Genomic DNA, 27561 nt, shown 5'->3' on the forward strand with positions numbered 1-27561 from the left:
GCAGGATGGGCAGAGGTGTGAGGGATGAGGGAGGGGATACATGTATTCTTATGGCTGATTCATGTTGTAGTATGGTAGAAACCAACACAACATTCTAAAGCAATTATCCTCCATTTAAAGATAATTTAAAAAAAAAAAGAGTTAAAACTAAAAAACTCTTACTACTGCTGCTAAGTCACATCAGTCGTGTCTGACTCTGTGCGACCCCATTGACGGCAGCCCACCAGGCTCCCCCGTCCATGGGATTCTCCAGGCAAGAACACTAGAGTGGGTTGCCATTTCCTTCTCCAATGCATGAAAGTGAAAAGTGAAAGTGAAGTCGGTCGGTCGTGTCCGACTCTTTGCGACCCCATGGACTGCAGCCCACCAGGCTCCTCCGTCCATGGGATTTTCCAGGCAAGAGTACTGGAGTGGGTCGCCAGTGCCTTCTCTTAAAAGAAAACATTAACAGAAGTAAATCATCATGACCCTGGACTAGGCAATAGTTTCTTAGATGACACACCAAAACACAGTAACCAAAGAAAAAATAGATGAACTCGACTTCATCTAAATTCAAGCTTTTGTGCTTCAAAAGATACTATCAAAAGAGTGGAAAAAAAAAAAAAAAGACATCTCACAGAACAGGAGAAAATATTTGCAAATCAAATCTGACAAGGATTTATCACCGAAACTATACAAAGAACTCTTACAACTCAGCAATAAAAAGACAACCCAGTTTTTTTAATGGGCAAAGGATCTGAATAGACATTTTCCCCTAGAAAATATAAAAATGGCTAATAAGCACATGAAAAAGATGGTTAACATCATTAGTTACTAATGAATTACAAATCAGAACCATAAGGAGATGCCAATTCACACTTACTAGGATGGCAATAATAATAATAAATGGAAACTAACAAGTTGGCAATGATGTATAGAAACTAGAACCTTCACACATTGCTTGTGGGAATGTAAAATGGTACAGCCACTTTGGAAAGCAGTTTGGCAGTTCCTCAAAAAGTTAAAACAGAGTAACCAAAGGACACAGCAATTCCATCCCAAGGTACATAACCAAAAGAACTGAAAACATGTCTATCACAAAAACTTGTACATGAATGTTCATAGCAGTTTTACTCATGATAGCCCAAAAGTGGTAACAAGCTAAATGTCCATCAGTTGATTAATGGATAAACAAAATGTGATGTATCCACATGATAGAATACTAGCCAAAAAAGGAATGAACGCTACATGCTACGACTTGGTTGAATTCATTCACACAAAATGTTCAAAAAGGCAAATCCACAGATTAAGAAACTTAGGCTAAGTGGTTGATAAGGATTGGAGAGAATGATTGCCAATGGGTAAAAGGTTTCTTTTGGGGGTGATAAAAATGTTTTGGAATTATATGATGGTGATGACTGTACAATTTTGTGCATATACTATAAATTACTCAACTGCATACTTTAAAAAAGTGAATCACAGTTCATGAATTCTTTCTCAATTAAAAATGGGAAGACAATTAAAATTAAGGCCCTACTTAATTAAAACATAATAGGAAAAAACAATGGAATAAAAAATTTCTATCATTAGAGTTCATTATATTTATTCTTATTGAACTTAATCTCACAAGATACAATGAAATCTTTCAAACTGTCCACAACTGATAATTAATGAACTGTTCTGCATTCCACAGGAAGCACCTAGCTTCCAGTATTATTTTCACTACAGTATCTGTTTCGATAAATGTTTTTGCATTATCTTGGGTTCTACACAAGCTAAAGATCAGAAATGCTGTAAGCACAGTAATAATGATAAAGCAATTAAGAGCACAGGTTCTGATAAAAAAGAAAAAAAAAAAGAAGACATACACATGGGGAAAATGTAAGCAGTTACAGAAGACTCATTAAAAAAACACAGATTCTAAATTCAAAATGTCTAGCTTCAAACTTTGGCTACCCCATTTACCAGTTGTGTAACGCTGGTCATGTTATTATTAAAATCCTTTTTTGCCTGAGTCTCTTCTTCGATAAAATGGAAATGAGTATTAAATATAACTCATAGGGCAGGTTGAGGCTTAAATGATCTATTATATGCTTGGAACAGTTCCTGGCATAGCAAGCACTCAATAAATGTTAGGAGCTTTACTATCTGTCTGCAGGGGATCTGAGCATACACATAAACTCAGTGGTAGCTTGGAGGGTTATTCCAGAAACTTTATTCCCTTCATTTCTGCTGCTGCTGCTAAGTCGCTTCAGTTGTGTCCAACTCTGTGCAACCCCATAGATGGCAGCCCACCAGGCTCCCCCGTCCCTGGGATTCTCCAGGCAAGAACTGGAGTGGGTTGCCATTTCCTTCTCCAATGCATGAAAGTGAAGTTGCTCACTTGCGTCCGACTCTTAGCGACCCCATGGACTACAGCCCATCAGGCTCCTCCATCCATGGGATTTTCCAGGCAAGGGTACTGGAGTGGGGTGCCATTGCCTTCTCCACCCTTCACTTCTGGAATCCAATAAATCAGGTCCAGAAACAGAAATCTACTTCTAGAAAAGCATCCAGCATTATATCTTACATACAGAAGGCATTCAAATAATTTGTCTGATGAGTAAAAATAAAAGAACTGGGACAAAAATAACAAATTCTGGGAAATGACTTTTAGGGGAAATATCTTTTCTTTGTGTGATGGTAAAAAGAAAAGATTGGAACCAAAGACTGAAAAGACAAAACTGAAATTCTTTTAGAATACGATAGCTCATTTCACTGCATTTATCATCAAGGGAATCAATAGTGGTAATTATTATTCATATGCCAGTAGGAGAAAATCTAGAACTTAAAAGCTTGCTTTTAAATAAATTAGTACACAAAAAAGAGCAAGTCATGAGGATTTCTGATGGTGATATAACTGATTTCATTCTGTTTTGCTATGAGGAAGAAATGTGGGGATAGGTAAAGACTTAACTTTCTATGGAAACATCAAAATGGTTTCTTTGGAAATGCTATGTAATGAAATAACTAGAGCACAACTTCTATCTGCCAGTGCACAAACTAATCTGAAGCCAGACTGTGAATACTGGAAAATTTTTACTTTTTAGCCTCTTATTTCAGAAAATGTAAGCAGAATCACTAGTCTAGGAGTTATGTAACCCCATTCTGGTTGGTGAGATGTAAAGACTTGTAGGGGATTTGAGGGGAGGGTTTTCCTCCATGAAATAACTCAGTACACCAGAGTATCTGTGATCCCTGCTTCTGGACTTGAGGTATTGTGTTAAGAGTACAATTCTCAGATCTGCTGCAGACGGAAACCAAAAGGATGGTAGCAATCTATGCCAGTGTGTAACAACCTTGAGCTGTAGAACCAACTTTGAATAACGTACCTCCATGTTTGTCATTATGGGAGGAGAAATTAAAAACAAGTTTGGACAGCCTGTTGTTTGGTTTTTGCAGATCTCCTCAATTTATTCTCCAATTTTTCCCATCTTTCCTTTAATATTTTCTATCTTTGTTTCATTCTGCTTTCTGGAAGATGTCCTTGACTTTATAGCGTGTGTTTGTCTGTTTATATGCACATGCAGATACACACACATATACAAATTTCCTATTATACTATTTTAACTCTTACTATTTTAATTTCCAAGAGCTCTTTCTTATTCTTTAATACTTTTGCTTCTTTAATACAACCATGAAGCAAGAAGAGATTATGGATCTTCTCTTATCTTTGATGTTATAGTGATTTTCAAATTTTCTTCTGTTCTCTGCTCTGTTTCTGAGTCCCTTTTGACCATTTCTGCCATTATCTTTCCTGTTAAAAGCTTTCTTCAAATACTGGTTATTCTTAACTGTTCATTTGTATTTAAGAGTTATGAACCCTGAAGATGTCAATACTATGCAAAGCAATCTACAGATTCAATGCAACCCCTACCCAAATCCCAATGTGTTTGCAGAAATAGAAAAACACCATTCTGAAATTCATGAGAAAATCCAAGGGATCCCAAATGGTCAAAACAATCTTGAAAAAGAACAAAGCTGGAGATCTGCATTTCCACAATGAGATATCCCTTCACACTCATTAGGACAGCTATTCTTACACACACACACACAGAAAATAAGTCTTAGCAAAGATATAAAGGATTGTTAATGGGAATGCAAAATATAGCTGCTTATGGAAAACAGAATGGCAGTTCCTTTAAAAATTTAATATAGATTTATCTTACGATTCAGTAATTCCACTTCCGGGTATATACACCCAAAAAAGGTAAAGTCAGTATTATTCACAATAACCAAAAGGTGGAAACAACCAACCACTGATGGTAGCCATCAATAGACAAATGGATAATATACATTATATTATATACAGGTATATAGACATACAATGAAATATTTTTCAGCCTTAAATAGGAAGAAATTTTTGACACATTCTTCAACATGGATGAAGCTTGAAGACATTATGCTAAGTGAAATCAGTCAGTTACAGGATAAATATGTTAGAATTCCACTTATATGACATTCCTAGAGTAGCAAAACTCATCGAGACAGAAAGGAGAATAGTGGGTCTCAGTGGGTAATCAGTAGATTACTCACTTAAGGGCCTTCAAATATCAGGACCCACAAGTCTTTTCCCTTGGCCTGGTCAACTTTCCTCAGGGAAGAAAACTCTCAATTCCGGCCAGGCTCCTCTTCATAGTAAATCAAATGGTGGTTAAGTTCAATGTTTTAACTTATTTATGTATTTAGTTTCTGTAAACCACTCCCTTGATTAAAATATAAGCTATCTGAAGGCAGAGACTGGGAGGAGATTTTTTTTTAATATATATATATCCCCAGAGCCTAGACAAGTACAAATGTTAGCAGGCACTCAATAATTGCCTATTGAATAAATGAATCAAAGATTTACAGAGCACTTATTTCATAATCGTAAACTCAAAATTTAGTCTTTAAATTACCATGTGTGATATATTTCCATTTTACCAATTAGGTGGGGTATAGGGAGGTTAGGTAACCTGTCTGAATAAATTAAAGCAGAGCTACAATTCAAACACAGGGTGTGTGTAACTCCATGGTTCATCTTAACCACTATATTATACTGCTTTCTGTAGAGAAACTGTGTAATGTTAGTACCTGTCAGTAAGAATCTATGTGCTAATGATACAACCTGTAAGGTATAGTCTGCTGTAAACTGTTCTGTTGTTGTCGTTTAGCTGCTAGGTTGTGTCTGACTTTTTGTGACCCCATGGACTGTAGCTCGCCACTCTTCTGTCCATGAGATTTTGCAGGCAAGAATACTGGAGTGAGTTGCCATTTTCTTCTCCAGGGGATCTTCCCAACCCAGGGATGGAACCCACGTCTCCTGCACTGCAGGCAGATTCTTTACCACTGAGCCACCTGGGTAGCCCTATACTGTCCTAGTTAGATATAATTCAAATAGTAAAAAGCCTGAAGAGTATGTGTGTGGAGGGGCGAATGAATCCCTGCTATAGTGAAACCATGTTATTGATGCAAATGTATTACCTCTGAGAGTGGGGAAAGTTTCCTGACACAAAAATGGTTGGCAGAAAAACTGCTGGTTAAATTGTCTAATTCTGACTAACAAGCATTTACCATTTTCACCAGGACTATTTGCCTCCTTATGACTCCTCTGCTTGTTCTCCTCACACACAAAAGTAAAACAGCATGTGATATTAGAAAATACACTAACTAGTATTCAGAGGTATGAGTTCCAGTCCTGGCACTGATACTAACTGGCAGTGTGCTCTGTGATAAGCCATATAAAGAGAGAATAGTTTATTAGCAGTCATTTCCAAACTTTCAAGGTTATTTTATTTTATTTTAAATTTTATTTTATTTTTAAACTTTACATAACTGTATTAGTTTTGCCAAATATCAAAATGAATCCGCCACAGGTATACATGTGTTCCCCATCCCAAACCTCCCTCCCTCCTCCCTCCCCATTCCATCCCTCTGGGTCGTCCCAGTGCACCAGCCCCAAGCATCCAGTATCATGCATCGAACCTGGACTGGCAACTCGTTTCATACATGATATTTTACATGTTTCAATGCCATTCTCCCAAATCTTCCCACCCTCTCCCTCTCTCACAGAGTCCATAAGACTGTTCTATACATCAGTGTCTCTTTTGAAATACACAAACTTACTTTCTCTTGAAATACTGAAGATTTAACTTACCCTTTAAAAGTAATTAGATTACTAAATTAGAATTTTGGCTTAGGAGTCTGTCAATCCATGCCTAAAAAATCTCTGGCATTTGAAGGCAAATGGTAACCTGATCATTTGTAATTTAGGGTTATCTCCCAGTATGACTGGTTCTTACAGTTGGAGCTAGCTTTTATGGAGACCGGCATCATAGTGCAGTGTAAGTAGTATGGGCTGTGGAGCCTGACTGCCTAGATTCTATAACAGCTTCCTTGCTGTGGAACTTGAGTGACTTACATAAGGAAACTAATGCCAAGAAAGCGTACCTGTGATTATTACAGTAACTGCTACCTAATAGGATTAAGAACAATAACTAATCTATAAACTTACAATGATGTTCAAGACTGGATACAAAAGTTTCAAGGCACTATTAAACTGTAATGCTAAGCAATCTTGAGATACTCAAATTTTGTAAATTTTACCCATGAGGAAGCAAAAACCTATTTGGGGGGATTTGTTCTGGAAGCAAGATATTTTGCAAAATTCTCCCCATTTTCTAATACAGCAACTAGTTTGCTGGCCTCCAGAAAAGAATGTTTTCTCTTTTTTCAATAATTTTTTCTTTTTTAAACCAGGGTAGTATTTTGAAGTTTATATACAACTTCTTCTTTAGTTTTGCTATTTTCCAAATTACCAAATACTATATATTTATTGTAACAAGTGAAACAACCTTAAAGAGTACAATAAAGACAAAGCTAATTCTCTCTTCACATATCTATTTTTAATCCCACTCCCTAAAATAACCCATATTACCAATACAAATGCATCTTACAACTTCATTTTCTTTTCCTCAAAATTACTACAGATATGACACTCAAAAGCTTACCTCCAGATATATTGATGGTGGATTATGCTCCCCACCAAATTTGTCCAATAGGGCCTCTATATGCTCCTGTGTCAACTTAATCATTTGTTTGATATTCCACACCTAAAAAATATTTTAAAAGAATTTAAATACAAATCATTTAGAATATGAATTCTTTAGAATCTTTAGAATATGAATATGAAATACAAATCATTTAGAATATGAATATCTTAATATTCCTACTGAAATATTATTGTAACTGTCAGTGTTCCTTGAAATTTAGAGCTTAGAGATCTTGAGATGATTTATTTTAAGCTTCATCTTATACTAGTAATACAACATTTTCTCAACTATAAAACATTTAAGTAATACATGAGTATTCAGAACAAGCAGTTAAAATCTCTTTTTCACATTCCCCATATTTCTGGGTGTCCTGCCAAAAAGGTGTCCTGTTTATGGTCTGGTATACATTCTTCCATAACTTCTTTTTACTCAAAAAAACAAAAATACATACATATATAAAATAGACAAATACATACAAATATTACATATTAAAATATTCTCAACATTTGCTTTCTTCACCAAACAACATGCCTTAGAATTCTTTCCATGTCAATATGTATGTATTTTGCTTTTATTTTTTTTTAGTGTATTTAAGTATTTGTTCTTTCAATGTAGTTTCAGTTTTAATTAATTAATTTATTTATTTTACTTCGTTGCTATGCACAGACTTTCTCTAGTTGTGGTGAGCGGAGGGCTACTTTTCATTGTGGCGTGTGGGCTTCTCCTTCCAGTGGCTTTTTATTACAGAACACCGGCTCTAGGCACACAGGCTCAGTAGTTGTGGTGCAAGGGTTTAGCTGCTCCATGGCATGTGGAATCTTCCTGGACCAGGGATCAAATCCATGTCCCCTTCACTGGCAGATGGATTCTAATCCACTGTACCACCAAGGTAGTCCTATTTTACACCTTTTAAATGGCTGTATTACAACATCATAAGTTCAGACAAGACAACATTCATTTCACAATATTAGGACACTGCTTATTTCAATGGACTTCAAAGGTAACTTAAGGTTAGGTGGATACGAATGATTTTAGGAGAATCATTTCCAGATTTCCATTGTCTATTTGTATTCTTCCTAAATGATCTGCTTAAGAACTAGTTCTTTCTTCCTCTCCTTTAAAAATCACTATGTTGCAATTCTCCACTTTGTAAAAGAAAGGCAAAATTCTTATCCATCTCCAGTGCATCTACTAATGTGTACTCTTCTGAGCTATATAAACTTCAAACTACCTAACAAACAAGAAAAGAAGGGAAATCCCTTGACAAAAAAGGGGGAGGATATTAAGAGCAAGACCTTATTGTATCAGTGAAACAAATTCCTGGGAAGGTTTCAAGCCTTCTTCATTTATCTAGCCACCCAACTGAGAATTCAGAAGTCTAGTGGTCATAGTATAGGCACATATTACATGTTTAAGATAAATAACCAATCAGATCATTTTTTTTTCTTAGTGAAAAATGAGTTCAATTTATCTGAGTGGTGTGAGAACATGCTTTTTGCAAATTATACTACAGTATATACTGTCTACAGATACTCTCTATAAACTGAATGATTTAAATCTGTAATTTTATGGTGTGACTGAAAATGTATTTAACATAAATATACTCTAGAAATCATGGCCACTTAAATTATTTAAAGTTATAATGAAAAATGTGAGATAATTTTTTAAATGTACGAAGGAGAATAAATAAGCAAAGGGCACTTGGTTTATTTAATAATTCCTTCCTGAAGGACATTAGATTTCACCTCTCCCGGCTTTAAACAATGCTTCAAAATGGCTCTGAAATGCCTTTCTGGACAAAGGCAGAAGTTTTCCTTTTAGACAGTGAAGCACAGGACCTGGATTGAAGGATATGCACGTTTAAAGTCAGTATGGCAAATGGTCTTCCAAAAGGACAAAAGTACCAAGATACCTCCTATTAGGGTATCAGTCCACCCTTTCCCCACAATCCCACCAACAGTGTATATTATCAGACTTTAAAATTTTTCCTGATCTTAATGGGGGAAACGTGATCTTCTTGTTTCAATTTGTATTTCCCAGGAAGTTGAGCATTCTTCATGCTGATTGATCATTTAAATTTATGAAAAATTATCTATCCATATTCTTTCTCCCTTCTGTTTTTTTTCTTTTCAGTTTACAGATGCCCTTTATTCTGGATATTAATCCTTATTCTCCTACAAATGCTGCAGTCTTTCCTTCTTTTTACTTTGTCTCTTTAGTCATAGACAGTCTTGCTACTCAAAGCATGGTTCATAGACTACCAGCAGCATAATCTTCTGGAAGTTTGTAGGAGCAGCAGAATCTCAGGCCCCATTTCAAACTTACTGAACTTTAACAAAATGATCCTTATTAAAGTTTGAGAAGAAATGACATAAGTTTCTAGTTTTTTTCTATAATCAGATATTACAATATTTTTCCTTTAAGAATCCTTGGCTAATTTCTCATATCCCCAGGAAGCATTAGTATGTCTTTTCTCTAGCTACATTTATTTCCCAAGTAATCTTATCTAATCTTGTGGCTTTATATATGTACTGATGAAGTCCAAATTTTCCAGCTCTGTTCTCTCAACTCCATGGTATTTTTCTTCATGTGCCTACTGTACATTCCTACATACTTATTAAGATAAGTAGTATTTCAAACTTAACATGTTCAAAAGTTAACTTGATATCTATCCACCAGGTCCTGTTTCAAAATGTTTTTCTTACAGTCGCTTCATCTCAGAAAATGACAAACTCCCTCTATGATGAGTTTACTGACCACCCAGGGCAGAAGTGCTTTATATTCGGAATTTGATATTCTAAAATTGATTATGTTTTTCATGTCTATTAGCTACTTTGAAATAAGAAATATGTTTTACTCATCTTTTATTCCCTCTCACTTATCTTGGTGTCTTAGTCATTACAAGTATTCAAAGTAGTGTTGGAGCTAAGATTTAAGCTTTCTTCAGAATAGGATAAGACAGAAAAATTAATCCTAGTTCAGCAATTCTTTACAGTCCAAGAAATTAAGTACTCTATTACCTACAGTCTCTCTTTTTTCTTTCCACCCTTGAAGTTCCACAGATAAAACTTGTGTAGTTAGGGTAAAGAACCATTCACTCAAAGAATGGGAGAAATGGAAAAAAAAAAAAAATTAGAGATGGCAAAGAGCATGCGAGAAATGAGGAGACTGAGCTGATTAGAACTGATTCCTTTTCTTCCTGGCAGTAGAAAATGCTAAGATTTGCATAATGCAGGGCCAAACCACAACTGCCTGAAAGGCAGGTTTCTTAACTTCCAAACAACAGTAATTTTATATCCAAAGAATGAAGAAAAATCACTATGATCACTCAGTTATAATTAGAAAAAATGAGTCTGAGCAAGCAAACTCTTTCAGATCTTACTAAAGAATAAGAAAAAAGAAACTGTGATTATGATAATACTTTGATGATACATTAAAAAGTAGAATAAAATATTGTAAAGTTAACAGTAGATATAGAGTTTTAGCTTAAAATATCTTCTTGAAAAAACAAGAAAAACTGTTACAACAATCCTAAAAGGGAAATGAAAGAATTAAAAACAACAAATTTCAAGAAAGGTACTAGAAGATTTCCTATCCTTTTTTTATTTCTTCAGCAGAACACAGCAATTAAAACCAAGTAATATTAGTAAAGGGCAAAGGCTAATAGAGTTCTACCAAGAGAATGCACTGGTCATAGCAAACACCCTCTGCCAACAATACAAGAGAAGACTCTACACATGGACATCACCAGATGGTCAACACTGAAATCAGACTGATTATATTCTTTGGCTGTATTCAGCCAAAGATGGAGAAGCTCTATACAGTCAGCAAAAACAAGACCAGGAGCTGACTGTGGCTCAGATCATGAACTCTTTATTGCCATATTCAGACTTAAATTGAAGAAAGTAGGGAAAACCACTAGACCACCCAGGTATGACCTTAATCAAATCCCTTACAGTATAAATTATATTATACAGTAGAAGTGAGAAATAAAATTATAATAAAATAAATAAATTTATTTATTTAGATAATATTTAAATAAATATTTAAATTTTATTTAAATAAATAAAATTATACAGTAGAAGTGAGAAATAGATTTAAGGGACCAGATCTGATAGACAGAGTGCCTGATGAACTATGGATGGAGGTTCATGACATTGTACAGAAGACAGGGAGCAAGACATCCCCAAGAAAAAGAAATGCAAAAAAGCAAAATGGCTGTCTGAGGAGGCCTTACAAACAGCTGTGAAAAGAAGAGAAGCGAAAAGCAAAGGAGAAGAGGAAAGATACAAGCATCTGAATGCAGAGTTCCAAAGAATAGCAAAGAGAGATAAGAAAGCTTCCTCAGCGATCAGTGCAAAGAAACAGAGGAAAATAATAGAATGGGAAAGACTAGAGATCTCTTCAAGAAAACCAGAGATACCAAGGGAACATTTCATGCAAAGATGGGCTCAATAAAGGACAGAAATGGTATGGACCTAACAGAAGCAGAAGATATTAAGAAGAGGTGGCAAGAATACACAAAAGAACTGTACAAAAAAGATCTTCATGACCCAGATAATCATGATGGAGTGATCACTCACTAGAGCCAGACATCCTGGAATGTGAAGTCAAGTGGGCCTCAGAAAGCATCACTTTCAACAAAGCTAGTGGAGGTGATGGAATTCCAGTTGAGCTATTTCAAATCCTAAAAGATGATGCTCTGAAAGTGCTGTACTCAATATGCCAGCAAATTTGGAAAAATCAGCAGTGGCCATAGGACTGGAAAAGGTCAGTTTTCATTCCAATCCCAAAGAAAGGCAATGCCAAAGAATGTTCAAACTACCACACAATTGCACTCATCTCACACGGTAGTAAAGTAATGCTCAAAATTCTCCAAGCCAGGCTTCAACAATACATGAACTGTGAACTTCCAGATGTTCAAGCTGGTTTTAGAAAAGGCAGAGGAACCAGAGATCAAATTGCCAACATTCGCTGGATGATGGAAAAAGCAAGAGTTCCAGAAAAACATCTATTTCTGCTTTATTGACTATGCCAAAGCCTTTGACTGTGTGGATCACAATAAACTGTGGAAAATTCTTCAGGAGATGGGAATACTAGACCACCTGACCTGCCTCTTGAGAAATCTGTATGCAGGTCAGGAAGCAACAGTTAGAACTGGACATGGAACAACAGACTGGTTCCAAATAGGGAAAGGAGTACGTCAAGGCTGTATATTGTCACCCTGCTTATTTAACTTCTATGCAGAGTACATCATGAGAAACACTAGGCTAGATGAAGCACAAGCTGGAATCAAGACTGCCGGGAGAAATATCAATAACTTCATATATGCAGATGCAACCACCCTTATGGCAGAAAGTGAAGAAAAACTAAAGAGCCTGTTGATGAAAGTGAAAGAGAGTGAAAAAGTTGGCTTAAAGCTCAACATTCAGAAAACAAATATCATGACATCTGGTCCCATCAACTCATGGCAAACAGAGAAACAGTGGAAACAGTGGCAGGCTTTATTTTTTTGGGCTCCAGAATCACTGCAGATGGTGACTGCAGCCATGAAACAAAAAGATGCTCACTCCTTGAAAGAAAAGTTATGACCAACCTAGACAGCATATTAAAAAGCAGAGACATTACTTTGCCAACAAAGGTCCTTCTAGTCAAGGCTATGGTTTTTCCAGTAGTCACATATGGATGTGAGAGTTGGACTGTGAAGAAAGCTGAGCGCCGAAGAATTGATGCGTTTGAACTGTGGTATTGGAGAAGATTTTTGAGAGTGCAAGGAGATCCAACCAGTCCATCCTAAAGGAAATCAGTCCTGAATATTCATTGGAAGGACTGATGCTGAAGCTGAAACTCCAGTACTTTGGCCACTTGATGCGAAGAGCTGACTCATTGCAAAAGACCCTGATTCTGGGAAAGATTGAGGGCAGGAGGAGAAGGGGATGACAGAGGATGAGATGGTTGGATGGTATCACTGAATCAATGGACATGAGTTTGAGTAAACTCCAGGAGTTGGTGATGGACAGGAGGCCTGGCGTACTGCAGTCCATGGGGTCGCAAAGAGTTGGACACAACTGAGCGATTGAACTGAACTAAATGTTAGTAAACAACCAATCATTTCTCACAACTTTACAAATGGCAAATTTCACTCTCCAAAAAACCTGAATTTTAAAAAAAAGTCTATGCTAAAATATAATGCATAAGGACTGCTACGGAAAGAAATGAAGGGTGGCAATGGCAGAAAGAAAACTATAGGCACTGATGCCCTTCCTCCCAACAAGAAGGTATCAGGTTCAAATCAATGGTTTCTATCAAATCTTTAAGGAAACACACTATTAATTAATAGGTGATAGTACATATAAAAAAGAAAACCTTTCAAATTCATTTTATGAAGCTAGCAAAATCCAGGTGTCAAAACTTGACAAAAACAAAAAAATAAAGCCACAAAATAATCTAACCTGTGAGGACAAACTCAAATATAACTCAGTACTATATATGTATTTTTTAATGCAGGACTAGAGATCTCTTTTAATATAGGACTAGAGCTCTCTTCAAGAAAATTCGAGATACCAAGGGAACATTTCATGCAGAGATGAGCACAATAAAGGACAGAAATGGTATGGACCTAACAGAAGCAGAAGATATTAAGAAGAGATGGCAAGAATACATGGAAGAACTATACAAAAAAGATCTTCATGACCCAGATAACCACGATGGTCTGATCACTCACCTACAGTCAGACATCCCGGAATGATAGGGACTCTGGGAAGCTCATGTACACATTGCTGTATTTAAAATGGATAACCAACAAGGACTTATTGTATTGCACAGGGAACTCTGTTTAATGTTATGTGCCAGCCTGGATGGGAGGGGGGTTTGATGGAGAATGAATACATGTATATGTATGGCTGAGTCCCTTTGCTGTTCACCTGAAACTATCATAACATTGTTAATTGACTATACATCAGTACAAAATAAAAAGGTTATAAAGTTTTAAGTAAAGTAAGATAAGTAAAACAGACTCATGTCTGAATAAATCCTAGTTTTCATGGATAAATTTCAGAAATTCAGAGTTGAAAAGAAAACCCTAAATGGTTCCTACAAAATAACTAGAATTAATATCAGACTTTTGATCAGCAACATGAAAAGAGAAAGTAGATTACTTGTTGCCTAAGACTGGTGCATTAGTGGGAATGCGGAATGACTGCTGTCTGGGGGATTCTCTTTGGGGTGATGAACATGTTCTACAGCGACTGGGGTGACAACTGCACAACTCTGGGAACATATTAAAAACTGCTGAAACACACCCTTTAAACGGATGCATTCTATGATATCTGAATTACATCTCAATAAAGCTGTTACACAGAAAAAACAATGGAGTAATGTTTTCACTGTCCTATATAAAAATGATCTGAACCTAGAATTCTACCCTCAGGCAAACTACCAATCAAGCATGAGGGTAAATGAAACCTTTTTGGTCATGTAATGTCTCAAAAATTTACCTCAATAGGATTCACAGGTCTGAAAACACGCTTATGTTTTAACTTAGCAATTTCACTTCTAGAAATTTTTACCAATCTGCCACAAAACTAGAAAAACATAGTAGGTCTATTTATAAAGATAAGTGATTCACTAGGTGAAAAAACATCAACTGATTTAAAATTTGGCACTATCTTTACATTTTAATACCACAAAACAAGCACAAAGCAAAAACTGAAGCTGCTTTCCACCCCCTACCAATAAGACATTACATAAAAAGTTATGTTTTAAAGTAGAGAATTAAAGATAGCAAAAGTGATAACAAAAAGCAGTCAGAACAACTAGACATAAGGTATGGTTATGAAGAGTCCTGAAAGTCATGGTAAGTTGCTTTCATTTTATTCTAAGATATGAGAATTTGAATTTTCAAAAGCAGACGTACGTGTGTCATAACCTGATATTTTATTACTAACAATTATCCTCTCATTTTATAGATGAGAACATTGTGGCACAGAGGTGTTTGTTAAATTAGATATGGGAGAAGAATGAGAGAAATAAGAATCAAAGCTGACCCCAAAATTTTGAGTAGGTAACAGGATGGACAGTGACACCATTTACTGAAGTGGGGAATCTCTAGGGGAAGAAATCAAGTATTATATTACCTAAAAGAGAGGTTAATTAAATGATCAAGTAGGCAGCTGGCTATGCATTTCAGCACTCAGGAAGAACTATGAGGCAGGATATATATTTAGGTGTCACAGAATGCTAATAAGGAAATCTCCAACAGAGTATAGGCAAAGAAGACTCAACCCTTAGACCCCACCAAAATTTAGAAGATTGATAAAGAATAGAGTCCACAAAAATGACTGAGAAGAAACAGACACTGAGGTAGGAGAAAAACTTGATTCAATGAAGCTAATTTATTAGATAATAACAGGAACAAGAAATAGTAGACAGAAGACAGAAGAATGAAATATAAGTATCTGTATATGGCACCCCACTCCAGAACTCCTGCCTGGAGAATCCCAGGGACGGGGGAGCCTGGTGGGCTGCTGTCTATGGGGTCACACAGAGTCGGACACGACTGAAGTGACTTAGCATATAGTTTGTCATCATGTTTATATGTATTTGCATATGTATCAGGGCTGGCAGATAATAGAGTATGTTTGTAGGCTGGAGGGAAAATCCAACCGAAAGACAGAAACTGATGATGTGTAAAGAGATGCCAGCTGCAGGAAAGAAGCCCTAGAGACACTAAGAAGAGATGGAACCTGAGTCACAAGAAGTGGAATTAGACTGGCAGGGAAGGTCTCTTAATAACAAGAGAAAGGAAGACTGAGAACCTGAAGACCAATGCAGTTAGGTTTGCAGATACAGTGATGCAAAGATGATGACAGCTGCATCCAATCTCTCAATCAAGTTTGAGGTGAGGTCCATAGATAAGAGTGGGGGCTGTGAGAGGTTTGCAATGAGTGGAAACACAGTATTAATAGGGAAAGTGAAGAAGGAGTAGCAGCACTGCCAGACACTGTTGAAACCTGGTTGATGTTCGTGGCATAAATTCAGAGCAGTACATTCAGCTGCCTGAGTGCAAGCAGAGAGGCAGTGGCCAGTTGGTATTTTGTTCTGCCCATAAATGGGGAGAGGGACTAGACAGTCAAGGATATTATTAATTCTTACAGGCATTCCTTACTAAAATCTTCGTCCTGAAGTCTGTGAGTTGTGAAGAAAGTTTACTTGAGAAGGCTGAAGAAGGGCTATAATCAAGGGCAAGACAGATATATGCAACTTTTCTGAGCTTAAGAAAGAGGCTGAGGATTTAAAAGTTTGTTGAACACAGTTTCACAATGACTTTGGCCAGTGGACAGCGAGAAATAAAAATAGGAAAGTGGTACTCATGAAATCAACAAATAGAAAATGTCCTGACTTTGGGTTAAGCTTGGAAATTAAAATTATCTAAAACAGAATAAGTGAATCAAACCATTTCTTCTGGCTGATTAAGAGTAAGTAAACCCTAACATTTCCAGGATCTTGATAAAGCACAAAAGAAAACAGCACATAAATGAATTATTCTAAACTGTCCATAAAATTGTCTACTAATTTACTTAGCTTTTAAACTGAAAGTTCAACAGCTCCTAACCACTACTATTCAAAATGGTCCTTAGGAAACAGATCAAATATTTGCCACATACATATAACTGAATTAAATGAAATTATATTTGGAGTAGGAATAAAACTGAATGAAAATGCAGATTCATATCATGTGAAACAGATGCAGTAGAGATTCGGGACTTTCAACTGCAAATACTTTTGCGTATCTTAAAAATATACCATGGCTTCTGCTACTAATTCTGATACAACTCCCCAGTCATAATTTTCTTTCACTGTAAATCTCCTATCCCAAAGCACTTTCTGTTTCCATGGGGAACACTTCTGTGTGCCACATCCTAAAATCAAAGATTTGTGGGAAAACACTGTCACAAATAAATAACTGGGGCATAATCGCCTATAAGGGCCATAAGTTCAGTAAAGTTGAGATCTGTTACACATCAATCACTGTTTTAGTCCTAGCACTTAAGTGTTCCAGCAAGAAGCAGGTTTTTATAGGTGCTGGCTACCTGAAAATATAAAAAATTCTATATTCTGGGTAAGCTCAGACTGATGAAATCACAATTCAAGATTATAACATGATTCCACACTGAAACAAGTTATGTATGCAGATAGACATAAATAGATGCCAAGCATAAATTTGATATTGATGAAGCAAGTAAGTTTAAAAAGGTTATGTCTGGAGTAAAATACTTGTAAGTGATATGACTGACGATGATTTACTTTCCAAAATATATAAAGAGCTCATACATCTCAATATCAGAAAAACAAACAACCCAATCAAAAAACGGGCAGAAGACCTAAACAGACATTTCTCCAAAGAAAACATACAGATGGTAAACAGGCACATAAAAACATACTCAACATTGCTAGTTAGTAGTGAAATGCAAATCAAAACTACAATGAGGTATCATCTCACACCGGTCAGAGCGGCCATCATCAAAAAGTCTACAAATAATAAATGCTGGAGAGGGTGTGGAGAAAAGGTAACCCACCTACACTGTGATGGGAGTGTACACTGGTGTAGCCACTATGGAGAACAAAATCAGAGTTTCTTAAAAAACTAAAACTAGAGTTACCATATGATCCAGCAATCCCACACCTGGGTATATATCAGGAAAATATGAAAACTCTAATTCGAAAAGATACATGCACCCTAATGTTCATCGCAGAACTGCTTACAATAGCTAAGACATGGAAGCAACCTAAGTGTCCATCAACAAATGAATGGATAAGGAAGATGTGATAAAAATACACAGTGGAATATTACTTAGGTATAAAAAGGAGTGAAATAATACCATTTGCCACAACACAGATGAACCTAGGGATTATCATACTTAATGAAGTAAGTCAGACAACAACTACTCACCACTACTATTCAAAACAATCTTCAGTAAACATATGATACCATATGATATCTCTTATATGTGAAATCTAAAGAAATGATACAAATGAACTTATTCATAAAACAGAAACAGATTCACAGACATAGAAAGCATATTTAGAGTTACCTGAGGTGAGGGATAAATTAGGAATTTAGATTAATAGATACACACTACTATATATAAAACAGATAAACAACAAGGACCTACTATATAGCACTGGGAACTCTATTATCTTGTAATAAGCTATAATAGAAATGAAACCTGGAAAGGAATATCTCTTTGCTAGACATCTGAAACTAACACAACACTGTATTGGTAAATCAACTATACTTTACTCAGTCAACAGACTATGTCAGTAAGTAAAATAAAAATGTTAAGTGAAAATAAGCACTAAAATAGGTTAAGTTGCCACCTAATCATAGTTCTTACCTCATAGGAAAACATCAAGAATTTAGTGAGATATTTTATAAAACATTGAGCATATTGCTTAACAAATAATTGAAAATATAATTATTAGTTACTAATGTTATCATCAAATGTTTAAATATCAGAAGCTCCATAAAGGAGCCATTTTCCAGGGAAGGTGTGCAATCAGAATAGGCTACATTATACTCTGTTAAGGACCTCCCATCTCTGTAGTTACAATCAGGAAAAAAAAAAGACTCTCCCATCTCTGTGCCTTGAAACAAAATAAGTTTAGTTTTCATTCATGCTATATGTCTACTTCAGGTAGGAGGGGAAGCCCTGTTTATTGCAGTCATACAGGGATGCAGGTTAACAGAGCAGTAGTCACTGTTTTTAATAATGTTAATCACCAGGCTGGATAGAAAAAAAAAAAAAAAAACTCTGGAGGGTTTGACACTGGCAACTAGACATGGGGTATGTCACCTGAGGTGATACAGGTCATATTTATAACAAAAAGAATAGAACTAGTCACATGCCTTCTTTGTGACCAGGTAGGAAAACTGGATATGTGTAAAGAGCACAAAGGACTACTAGGGAAGGCTAATTTATCTAGAAATCCATAGGTACAACAAAACTACAGAAAAACAGTCTGAGACTTGGGCTTAGGAAGAATGATTACTAGATGTCATGGGAGAAATGAAGAAATTTATTATTACATCAAACACTTCTACATTTTAATGGTCTCTGAATACACTGCTCCTTCTGCTAGAACATTCTTTTCTTCCATTAGCCACACCATCTCACAACATAACCAAATGGGCAACTAGGTTTTTTCCTCTGAAGTCTTTAATGTGAACAAAAACTATAAGCCCCAAACACACTGATTAGCACATACTTAAGCTGATTCATATAGAAATAAACAATACAATCATAAGAAATCTGAGATATAATTTTAAGTAACATTTATCCAGGAAACTGAAAAACTTGAAATTTAATGTTGTTCTTTTCTCCCAATCATAAAAGAGAAAAAATCAGGTAGCAAAATAGCTATCTATAAAGAAGAAATAATAAACATAAATTAGGATGTTCCTTGATCCATAATAATTATATTAACACCTGACTTCTGATGACACACACTGCCACCTGGCCACAGGAAGGACACATTATACAAGATGGGCTAATCATGTACTTCATCCCACTAGACCAGGTAATTGAGTATTGTGGGCACATGATTCTAGTTAGGAACAATTAAATTCTTTCCCAGCAATTTTCCTAAAATGCAGCCTTCCTGACTATTATGTGTGGCTATCTATCTGTTCTTCACTATACTCATATGACTATAGTCATTTAAGTGGAAGCAAATGAACCTAGGGCTACACAGAACCACGCTTTCTAGCACACAGGAAAGTCTATCTCCAACAGAAGATAAGGAGCAGATATTTAGAAACAAGTAGAAAAAGGTGGGAAATAATTAGAATTCACTGGTACTGGACAACCTAAGGTCCACTTGACTGATTCCTGTAGCTCAACTAATTACTTTAGTATATTTCCCATAAATTTCCCTCTTTTTGATTAAGCTGAATGAGTTAAGTTTCTGTTTTGACCAACACTGTTTTTGCCAAATAATTTATTTAAAAGAAGAGTTTGGTTTAGTCTCCATTGGCTGAAGACACCAGAGACCAGATTCCCTGTAGATGATAGGAAAACTAGGAAGAAATGCATCTGGCTACAAACATGCCCATCTAATTCAAGCTTCATAATGAATTCTGTGATTGGCTGGAAAGCCCAGATAAAAGGCTCAAATTAATTAACACTGAAAAACAGACACATGAAAGAAATTTTCATAAGCTAGAGGTATCCACTATTCTGGTCATGTGAAAGGTTATATAAATAGCTCTATTCAATGTGTTATGAACAGACGTTACCTGTGCTAATGATTTTTAAAAATCTGATAAGCAATAATCCTTATAAATTCAAGTAGCCAAATCAAGTTACCAAGTATAAACTGAAAAAGATAAAAACATTTAACACAAGGAGGTAACTTTCACTGAAACTTGATATAGTCAATAGATCTTATTTACATATATTCAACAAAAAACAAAATGAAGAAGGAGAGGGAGAGAGAGGTGAAGGGTAAAGGGAAGAGAAATCATGAACCTGCACCTCTGAGCATGGCAGGGCAGTGATGAATATCTGAGCAGAGATTAAAAGACAGGCAACCAGAGGCCTCTTTTTGTCATCAGGGTATAGGATAAAAAATCGGTTACAGAGCATTTAGAAAACATTTCCTAACAGGGATTATAAACCTACCACAAAATAAAGCTATGATAGTGACAAAGAACTTAAGACTGTTCTGACATCTGTTGAAACCTTATTCTGCTTAAACTTTTATTTTCTTTGATCAAAGAAATGAAGTTAATAATTCTTTCCTTTATATACTTAAGGAATCTATTGTGATAATCAAGTAACAATAAACCATTTTCTATGAGTTACAATATGAAGATGTACATGTTTGTTTTATATTAACTTTTAAGAAAGTTTAAAATAAAAACAGATCTCAAACATATTCAAAACTACATTTTAAAAGGATAAGTTAAAACTTTAAAGGGAAAAAAAGCAACTGAACTCTTTCTCATTAATATTATTAGTTCAGTCTATTTATGATAGTTCTCAACTTTGCTTAACTAATAGCAGAAGGCCCTACTTGAAAGTATACACATCTCCCAGGGTCTAGGTAATCTTAGCATCAAAAGTGCTTTCAGGTAGCTCCCTTTACTCCCAAATCTTCAGTGAGATCACCTTTCTGATGCAGGTAACTTCAAAAAAGGGCTTCAGTCTATCTTCCAACTAGGATGCTATAAGTTTTTGCTCTCCTGAACACAGTCACGGCAAAAAAAAAAGAAAAAAAAAAAAAAAAAAGAGTGAGGGAGAGGAGAGAATCACAAAGAACACTTCTTTGCCTCATTGTGAACTTATATGACTATCATTCCCTAATCAGATTAATTCTCTTAACATAATATTCAAAACATCCAGCAAACAATTCAAAATTACTCAGCATACAAGGAACTAGGAAAACCCCCAAGTCACATGGAAAAGACAAGCAAAAATTACAAACCCCAAGATGACTCAGATGTTGGAGTTAGCTGACAAAAACTTTAAAGCAACTTTAATAAAAATGCTTCAACAAGCAATCAATAATACTCTAGAAGTCAATGGAAAACTAGAGTCTCGGGAAACAACAGAAGACAGTAAGAATTACAATAACAAAAATTAAAAAACTCGAAGGATGGGCTCAACAGCAGAATGAAGATAGAGGAGTCAGGGAGCATGAAGGCAGATCAACTGAAATTATCCAGTTTTAACAGAAGAAAAAAAAAAAGAGATCAAAAATTTTTTAAAAACTTGGGGTTCTACAGGACAATAACAGTAAGGTCTAACATTTATGTCACTGACTTCCAAAAGAAAAGGAGAATGAAGCAATAAAAAATATGTGAAGAAATACTGGTTGAAATCTCCTCAAATTTGACAAAACACATAAAACTACAGATTCCGAAAGATGAGTCCCAAAATGGGTAAGTACACAGAAATGCATATGACACACATCAAGTGTTGAAAACTAAAAACAAAGTGTTATCTTGAAAGCAGAGACAAATGACCCATAAACTACAAGGGAATAATATTTCAGATGACTACAGGTGTCTCAAAAGAAACCATGAAGGCAGAAAGTAGTAGCACAGCATTTTACAGTATTAAAAAAACTGTCAACCTAGTATTTTATACCCAGTGAAAATAGCTCTCAGCAATGAAGTAAAATAAAGATATATTCAGATAAATAAAAACAAAAAAAAATTCTGCTGCCAAAAGAATTACTAAAAGAAATTCTTCAAACAAGAGAAATTGTATCAAAAGGAAACCTTAAAGAGCAGGAATGAAGAACAAAACAAAAAAAAAGGTAAATATCTGGGTAAACACAATACATTAATCCCCTCCTCTTACACTCTTTAAATATGTTTAATAGTTGAAAGAAAAATTTATAGCATTTCCTAATGAGACTTTCCATAAAGGAAATGTAACATGCAAGACAAGGATAACAGAAAGGAGTTATTGGTGGTGGTGGGGGGGGGTGGGGATAAAGAGACCTATATAGTAGTAATATTTCCATAATCCACTTAGGGGAGTAGAGAATTTATTCTAAGCAGACAATGAAAACTTTAGTATATATACTGTAATTGCCAGAGTAACCACTAAAGAAACTACTGAGAGGTATAACTAAAAATAAACACACTAGGTAAATTTAAAATGGAATACTAAAAGAATGTTCAAATAACCTAAGAGAAGGCAGGAAAGGAGAAACAGAGTAATGAAAAACAGAGGAAACTAACAGAAAATGAATTACTAAACTGGTTAACCTAAATCAAAACATACTGGGCTTCCCTGGTAGCTCAATGGTAGAGAATCCACCTGCCAATGCAGGAGACATGGGTTCGATCCCTGATCCATGACGATCCCACATGCCACAGAGCAACTAAGCCTGTGCACCACAACTACTGAGCCTGTGCTCCAGAGCCAGAAGCTGCAACCACTGAGGCTATATGCCACAACTACTGAAGCCCATGTTCCCTAGAGCCTGTGCTCCATAGAAAGAGAAGCTACTGTAATGAAAAGCCGGTGTACCACATCTAGAGAGTAGCCCCCTGCTCACTTGTCGTAACTAGAGCAAAGTCTGTGCAGCAACAAAGACCCAGCAGAGCCAAAAATAAGTACACAAATAAACTTTTAAAAATATATCATTATATTACATGTAAATAGTGTACAGATACAAATTAAAAGATAAAGACCATCAGAAGGGATGAAAAAATCTAAATACACAGTTTCTACCAGCAATTCACTTTAAATATGCATTAGAATCACTCAAAGGGCTTCTTAAAATACAGACTGCAGAGTATCAAGCTCAGAGTTTCTGATTCAGTAAGTCTACAGGAGAGTCTTCATTTTTAAGATTCCCATGTAATGCTGCTGCTGCTGGTATGGGCATCACACTTTGAGAACCAGTTATTTAAAAGAATGTTTCAAAATTCTAAAAAAGTTATGTTAAAAGATATGAGATCAGTTTTCTATAGATGTTGATTTCCAGTTTTACTAATCATCTCTCTCAAATGTACGAACAGTACATGGGTGATGGACATACTTTGGTTCCTTCTGTGTCTGAAAATATCTTGATGAGGTATGGGATTCTTAATCACAGCTGTTGTTTACCTCTCAGTGTTGCCATTGTTGACCTGATAATCCTTCCTTTTTGTTCTATCTGAGCTTTCTTTCTAAGCTTCTGATCATCTTTATCCCTAATATTCAGTAATTTCACTACAAAGTATAACTTCTGCTTATTATTCTGCCTTTCAGTATACAGATTCAAGTCTTTCTTCAGGTCAGGATACAGTTTTCTATTATTCAGTTAACTATTACTTCCTTGCTTTCTTCCTTCTAGAAATCTATTAATTCATGTTAGATTTCCTTAGTCTATCTTCTAAATCACTTACATTTTTACTAATGAATTCAACTTCTGTGTATTTTCTTTTTATTGATTAACAGTTTATGTACCAAACACTATTCTGGGCTTTAGGCATGTAACAAAGCTCCTGCCCTCATGGAGTATACACTCTATTAAGGGAACAAATAAACAAGAAAATAAATGCATAATTTCCAGCAGTGAATCAATGCTTTGAAAAAAATTCAATCAAGGTAAAAGACAGTAGGGAGAGGCTCTTTTGCTTTATTTCTAAAATTTTATTTATTTATTTATTTTGGCCACACCACGACCATGTGGCATGTGGAATCTTAATTCCTTGACCACAGATAGAATTAGTGCCCCCTGCTGTGGAAGTGTAGAGTCTTAACCACAGGACAACCAGGGAAGTCCCAAGAAGGCTCTTTCAGAAACCGTAGGCTTGTGGTTAGGAAAGGTCTTGTCAAAGAGGTAGTAATATTTGAACAGATATGAGAATAAAGTGAGAAAGCTGGTGAAAATATTCTTCAGGTAGAGGAAAAATAGCAATTAATGAAAAAAGTCCTAGGTTACAAGTATGCTTGGAGTATTCTACAAACAACAAGAAAGCCAGTGAGGCTGATGTGATGTAAGAAAATGCATACAGTGCAAGACAATAGCTCTCAAACTTTATGAGTATGCTCTCATGATCCCTTTACACTCTTAAATTATTGAGGATCCCCCAAGCTGCTGTTTCTGTGAGTTATATCTAATGATATTTGCCCTATTAAGAAATCAGACTGGGAAATTATTTTTAAAATTATTTGAATAAAACTGTCATGTGTTAAACAACTTTTTTTTAAAACAAAAAACAAGTCCACTGTCCAAAACAAAAAATTTAGTGAGAAGAATGGCACTGTTTTACATTTTTGCCATTCTCTTTAATGACTAGTTTAATAGAAGGTAGTTGGATTATCATACCAGTTTCTACATTAACTTGTAACAATAACACAGATCATGTAGCATATGGAAACTTGATTCTACAGTCAGGAGAATGAGAGAGAAAAAGGTAAATATCACCCTAGTATTATTAATAGTTTTGGCCTTACAGATCTCCTGAACCCTTGGACCACATTTTGAGAAGCACAGTCTAGAAGATGAAGCTATAGAAGCTGGTAGGGGCCAGATTATATAAACCTTGAAACCACAGTTTAAAGTTTGGGTTTTAAGTGTAGTTTTCTAAGCAAATGAGTAACATTATATAAATTACATTTTAAATAATTACTCCTACTGGTATGTACAGAACAAAATATAAGGGGGCAACATCAGTTGGAAGATTACTGCAATAACTGGGGAGATGACAGCAGTGAGGACTAAGACGGTGGCAAAGTAAACAGTGAGAAGTTGCCTGGTTTAAGAGGCACACAAAACCCCTACATATGAACGAGTTCCGTTCCAAGAGTGTGTTCATAACTCCAACAAAATTAGCCGATGTAACCAAGTAACACAATCACCTATATAGGACTGTACTGTAATGGGCTTATAATACTTTTCACAGAAACGATACATAAAAAAACACAAAAAATAAACATTTTTAATCTCAGAGTACAGTACAACAGCTGGCATACAGAGGCTGGTAGCAAGTGAACAGGCAAGAATTACTGCCTGGAGGAGGAAGCAGGGGCTGGGAGATGGTAAAGATGTCAACAATAGGACTTTCACACATTGCACATGCACATATCTTAAAGTTCGCTACTAGAAGGTTACTATGCTGAAGACTTACTGTATTTCAAAGGTAGAGCCAATGGAGCTCACTGGAAAAGTGGATTTCAGATGTGAAGAAAAAAGATCTTACTTGATCTTTCAGAACACATATTCAGTTCTGAGCAGTGGTTTCTCTTTTTCAGTTTCAGGTCCAAAAGTTATACATTTGGAAATTAGTACAAGAGAAAATTATCTTGGTTCCATGTTTGAAATACATCCTGGATCAGATTACTTCTTACTACTTCCCCTGCTAGTCCAAGCTACCATCATCTCTCCCCTAGAATCTCCACTAATTTGTTCACTGAACGCACGGATGATTAAAATAAAAAGAAAACAGGCAACTGTGGATAATGCATTACCATATGGTTGCAGAATTAAAAACATGTAACTCCACTCAGAACACCATTAATCAAACAAAAAACTTAAACCCTATATCAAAATATAGGCATATGAATATATTTATATGCTTTAAATTAAAATATGTATCTCCTTCTTTCCTTAAATAATTTTCCATTTTAACCATTTTCAATTAACAACCTTTATCAATCAACTGGCACTGACTGCATGATCAACTTAAATAGCAAACGTAACTAGCAGGATAGCTTTTCATTTGCTTTAAATACAAATGAGATCACAACCTAATGGACTGCAAGTTCAATGACTACAGCTATGGAGATAATACACAGTAATAATCAATGAAAAATCCAGTAAACCTTAAACTGACAAAATCTTCAAGTAAAAAATACTATGAATATATGTATGTGTATATACAGGATACACACACACACACACAAATCCCAGAAAACTTCACACTGTACAAAGAACAGAATGTCTACAACCCTTTCTATTCAAAACGTAACCAAGTTCTAGGTCCAAACCTAGACATTTAGCCAACTTACAGTTTTTATCTTATTTAAGAAAAAACATTATTTCTCTTTTTTTATTTTTAAGCACAACTGAATTATCTGCTTCAAAAGAGAATATAAAGGATAATTTTCCTACAGCTTTCTGCTATGAAAAGCAAAGCAGTCACTTGATATTCCTATTTCCTGGTCACCCCTTGGCAAACATTCTGCACTGTCATCTTAAGGAGTCTACCTTTAATACAATTACAATTTAAACCACTGAATTTAGACTCCACCACAGGTAGGATGTCCTATGTTCTCCTATTTTACTGGATCATATTTAGTCACACTCTGTAACATCTCATATTATTCTCTCAAGGCAATTCTGTTTTTCTTCCATGGTGCCTTTAGTTACTTTTTCCATTAGCCGTGTGCGATATTTTGGGGCTTAACTTTTAATCTACAGTACTTATTTTTCAAGATTTCCAAAGTATGTTTTTAAGTATCTCCAGCTTTTTAATACTGTTCAAAGATTCAGTAAATGTGAAGCACCATCCCTATCCTATAGTATAACGGAGTTACTTAAAACTATTCCAAGCCCACATTTTGTTTCAGTTCCCCTGTCTATAAAGATGAATAACCACAAAATACATTATTTTGGTTTTCAACCTTCCTGATAAACTGTTATATGTACTCAAATGGTGATTTTTTAAAATTATATACTTATTTATTCACAGACCTCTCTGCCTACTAACATAACTAAGCCCAGTATGTACATGCACTGTATGTAAAATAACAACAGGCACAGAAATAGGCGTGTTTGTAAAAACACACAATAAAATAGTAACTATCACTTACTAATCAGGTTACATGTATTAACTCATTAAATCACTACAACAGAGTAAGATAATACGTATTCCATCTTACAGATGAGTGGTAAGGCTCAGCAGGGTTAAGTAACTTGCTCAAACTCTCAAGAAGAGGGATCTGAATCCAGATACATCTCCTTTAGCAATCAGAAATGACAGTATCTGAACAAAGGCTTCGAA

At 35.5% G+C, this 27561-nt stretch overlaps 1 protein-coding gene across 9 annotated transcripts in view; it reads right to left on the minus strand.

Moving 5' to 3' along the window:
- BRAF (B-Raf proto-oncogene, serine/threonine kinase) overlaps positions 1–27561 on the minus strand; it is a 165713-nt gene that overhangs the window by 92217 nt on the left and 45935 nt on the right. For all 9 annotated transcript variants that reach the window (XM_055591107.1, XM_055591098.1, XM_055591099.1 and 6 more), the window contains exon 2: positions 7008–7109. In XM_055591107.1, coding sequence (XP_055447082.1) covers positions 7008–7109 — 102 coding nt within the window. The remainder of the gene's footprint in view (positions 1–7007; positions 7110–27561) is intronic.

Source organism: Bubalus kerabau, chromosome 8 (genome assembly GCF_029407905.1).
Source record: "Bubalus kerabau isolate K-KA32 ecotype Philippines breed swamp buffalo chromosome 8, PCC_UOA_SB_1v2, whole genome shotgun sequence".
NCBI lineage: Eukaryota > Metazoa > Chordata > Mammalia > Artiodactyla > Bovidae > Bubalus > Bubalus kerabau.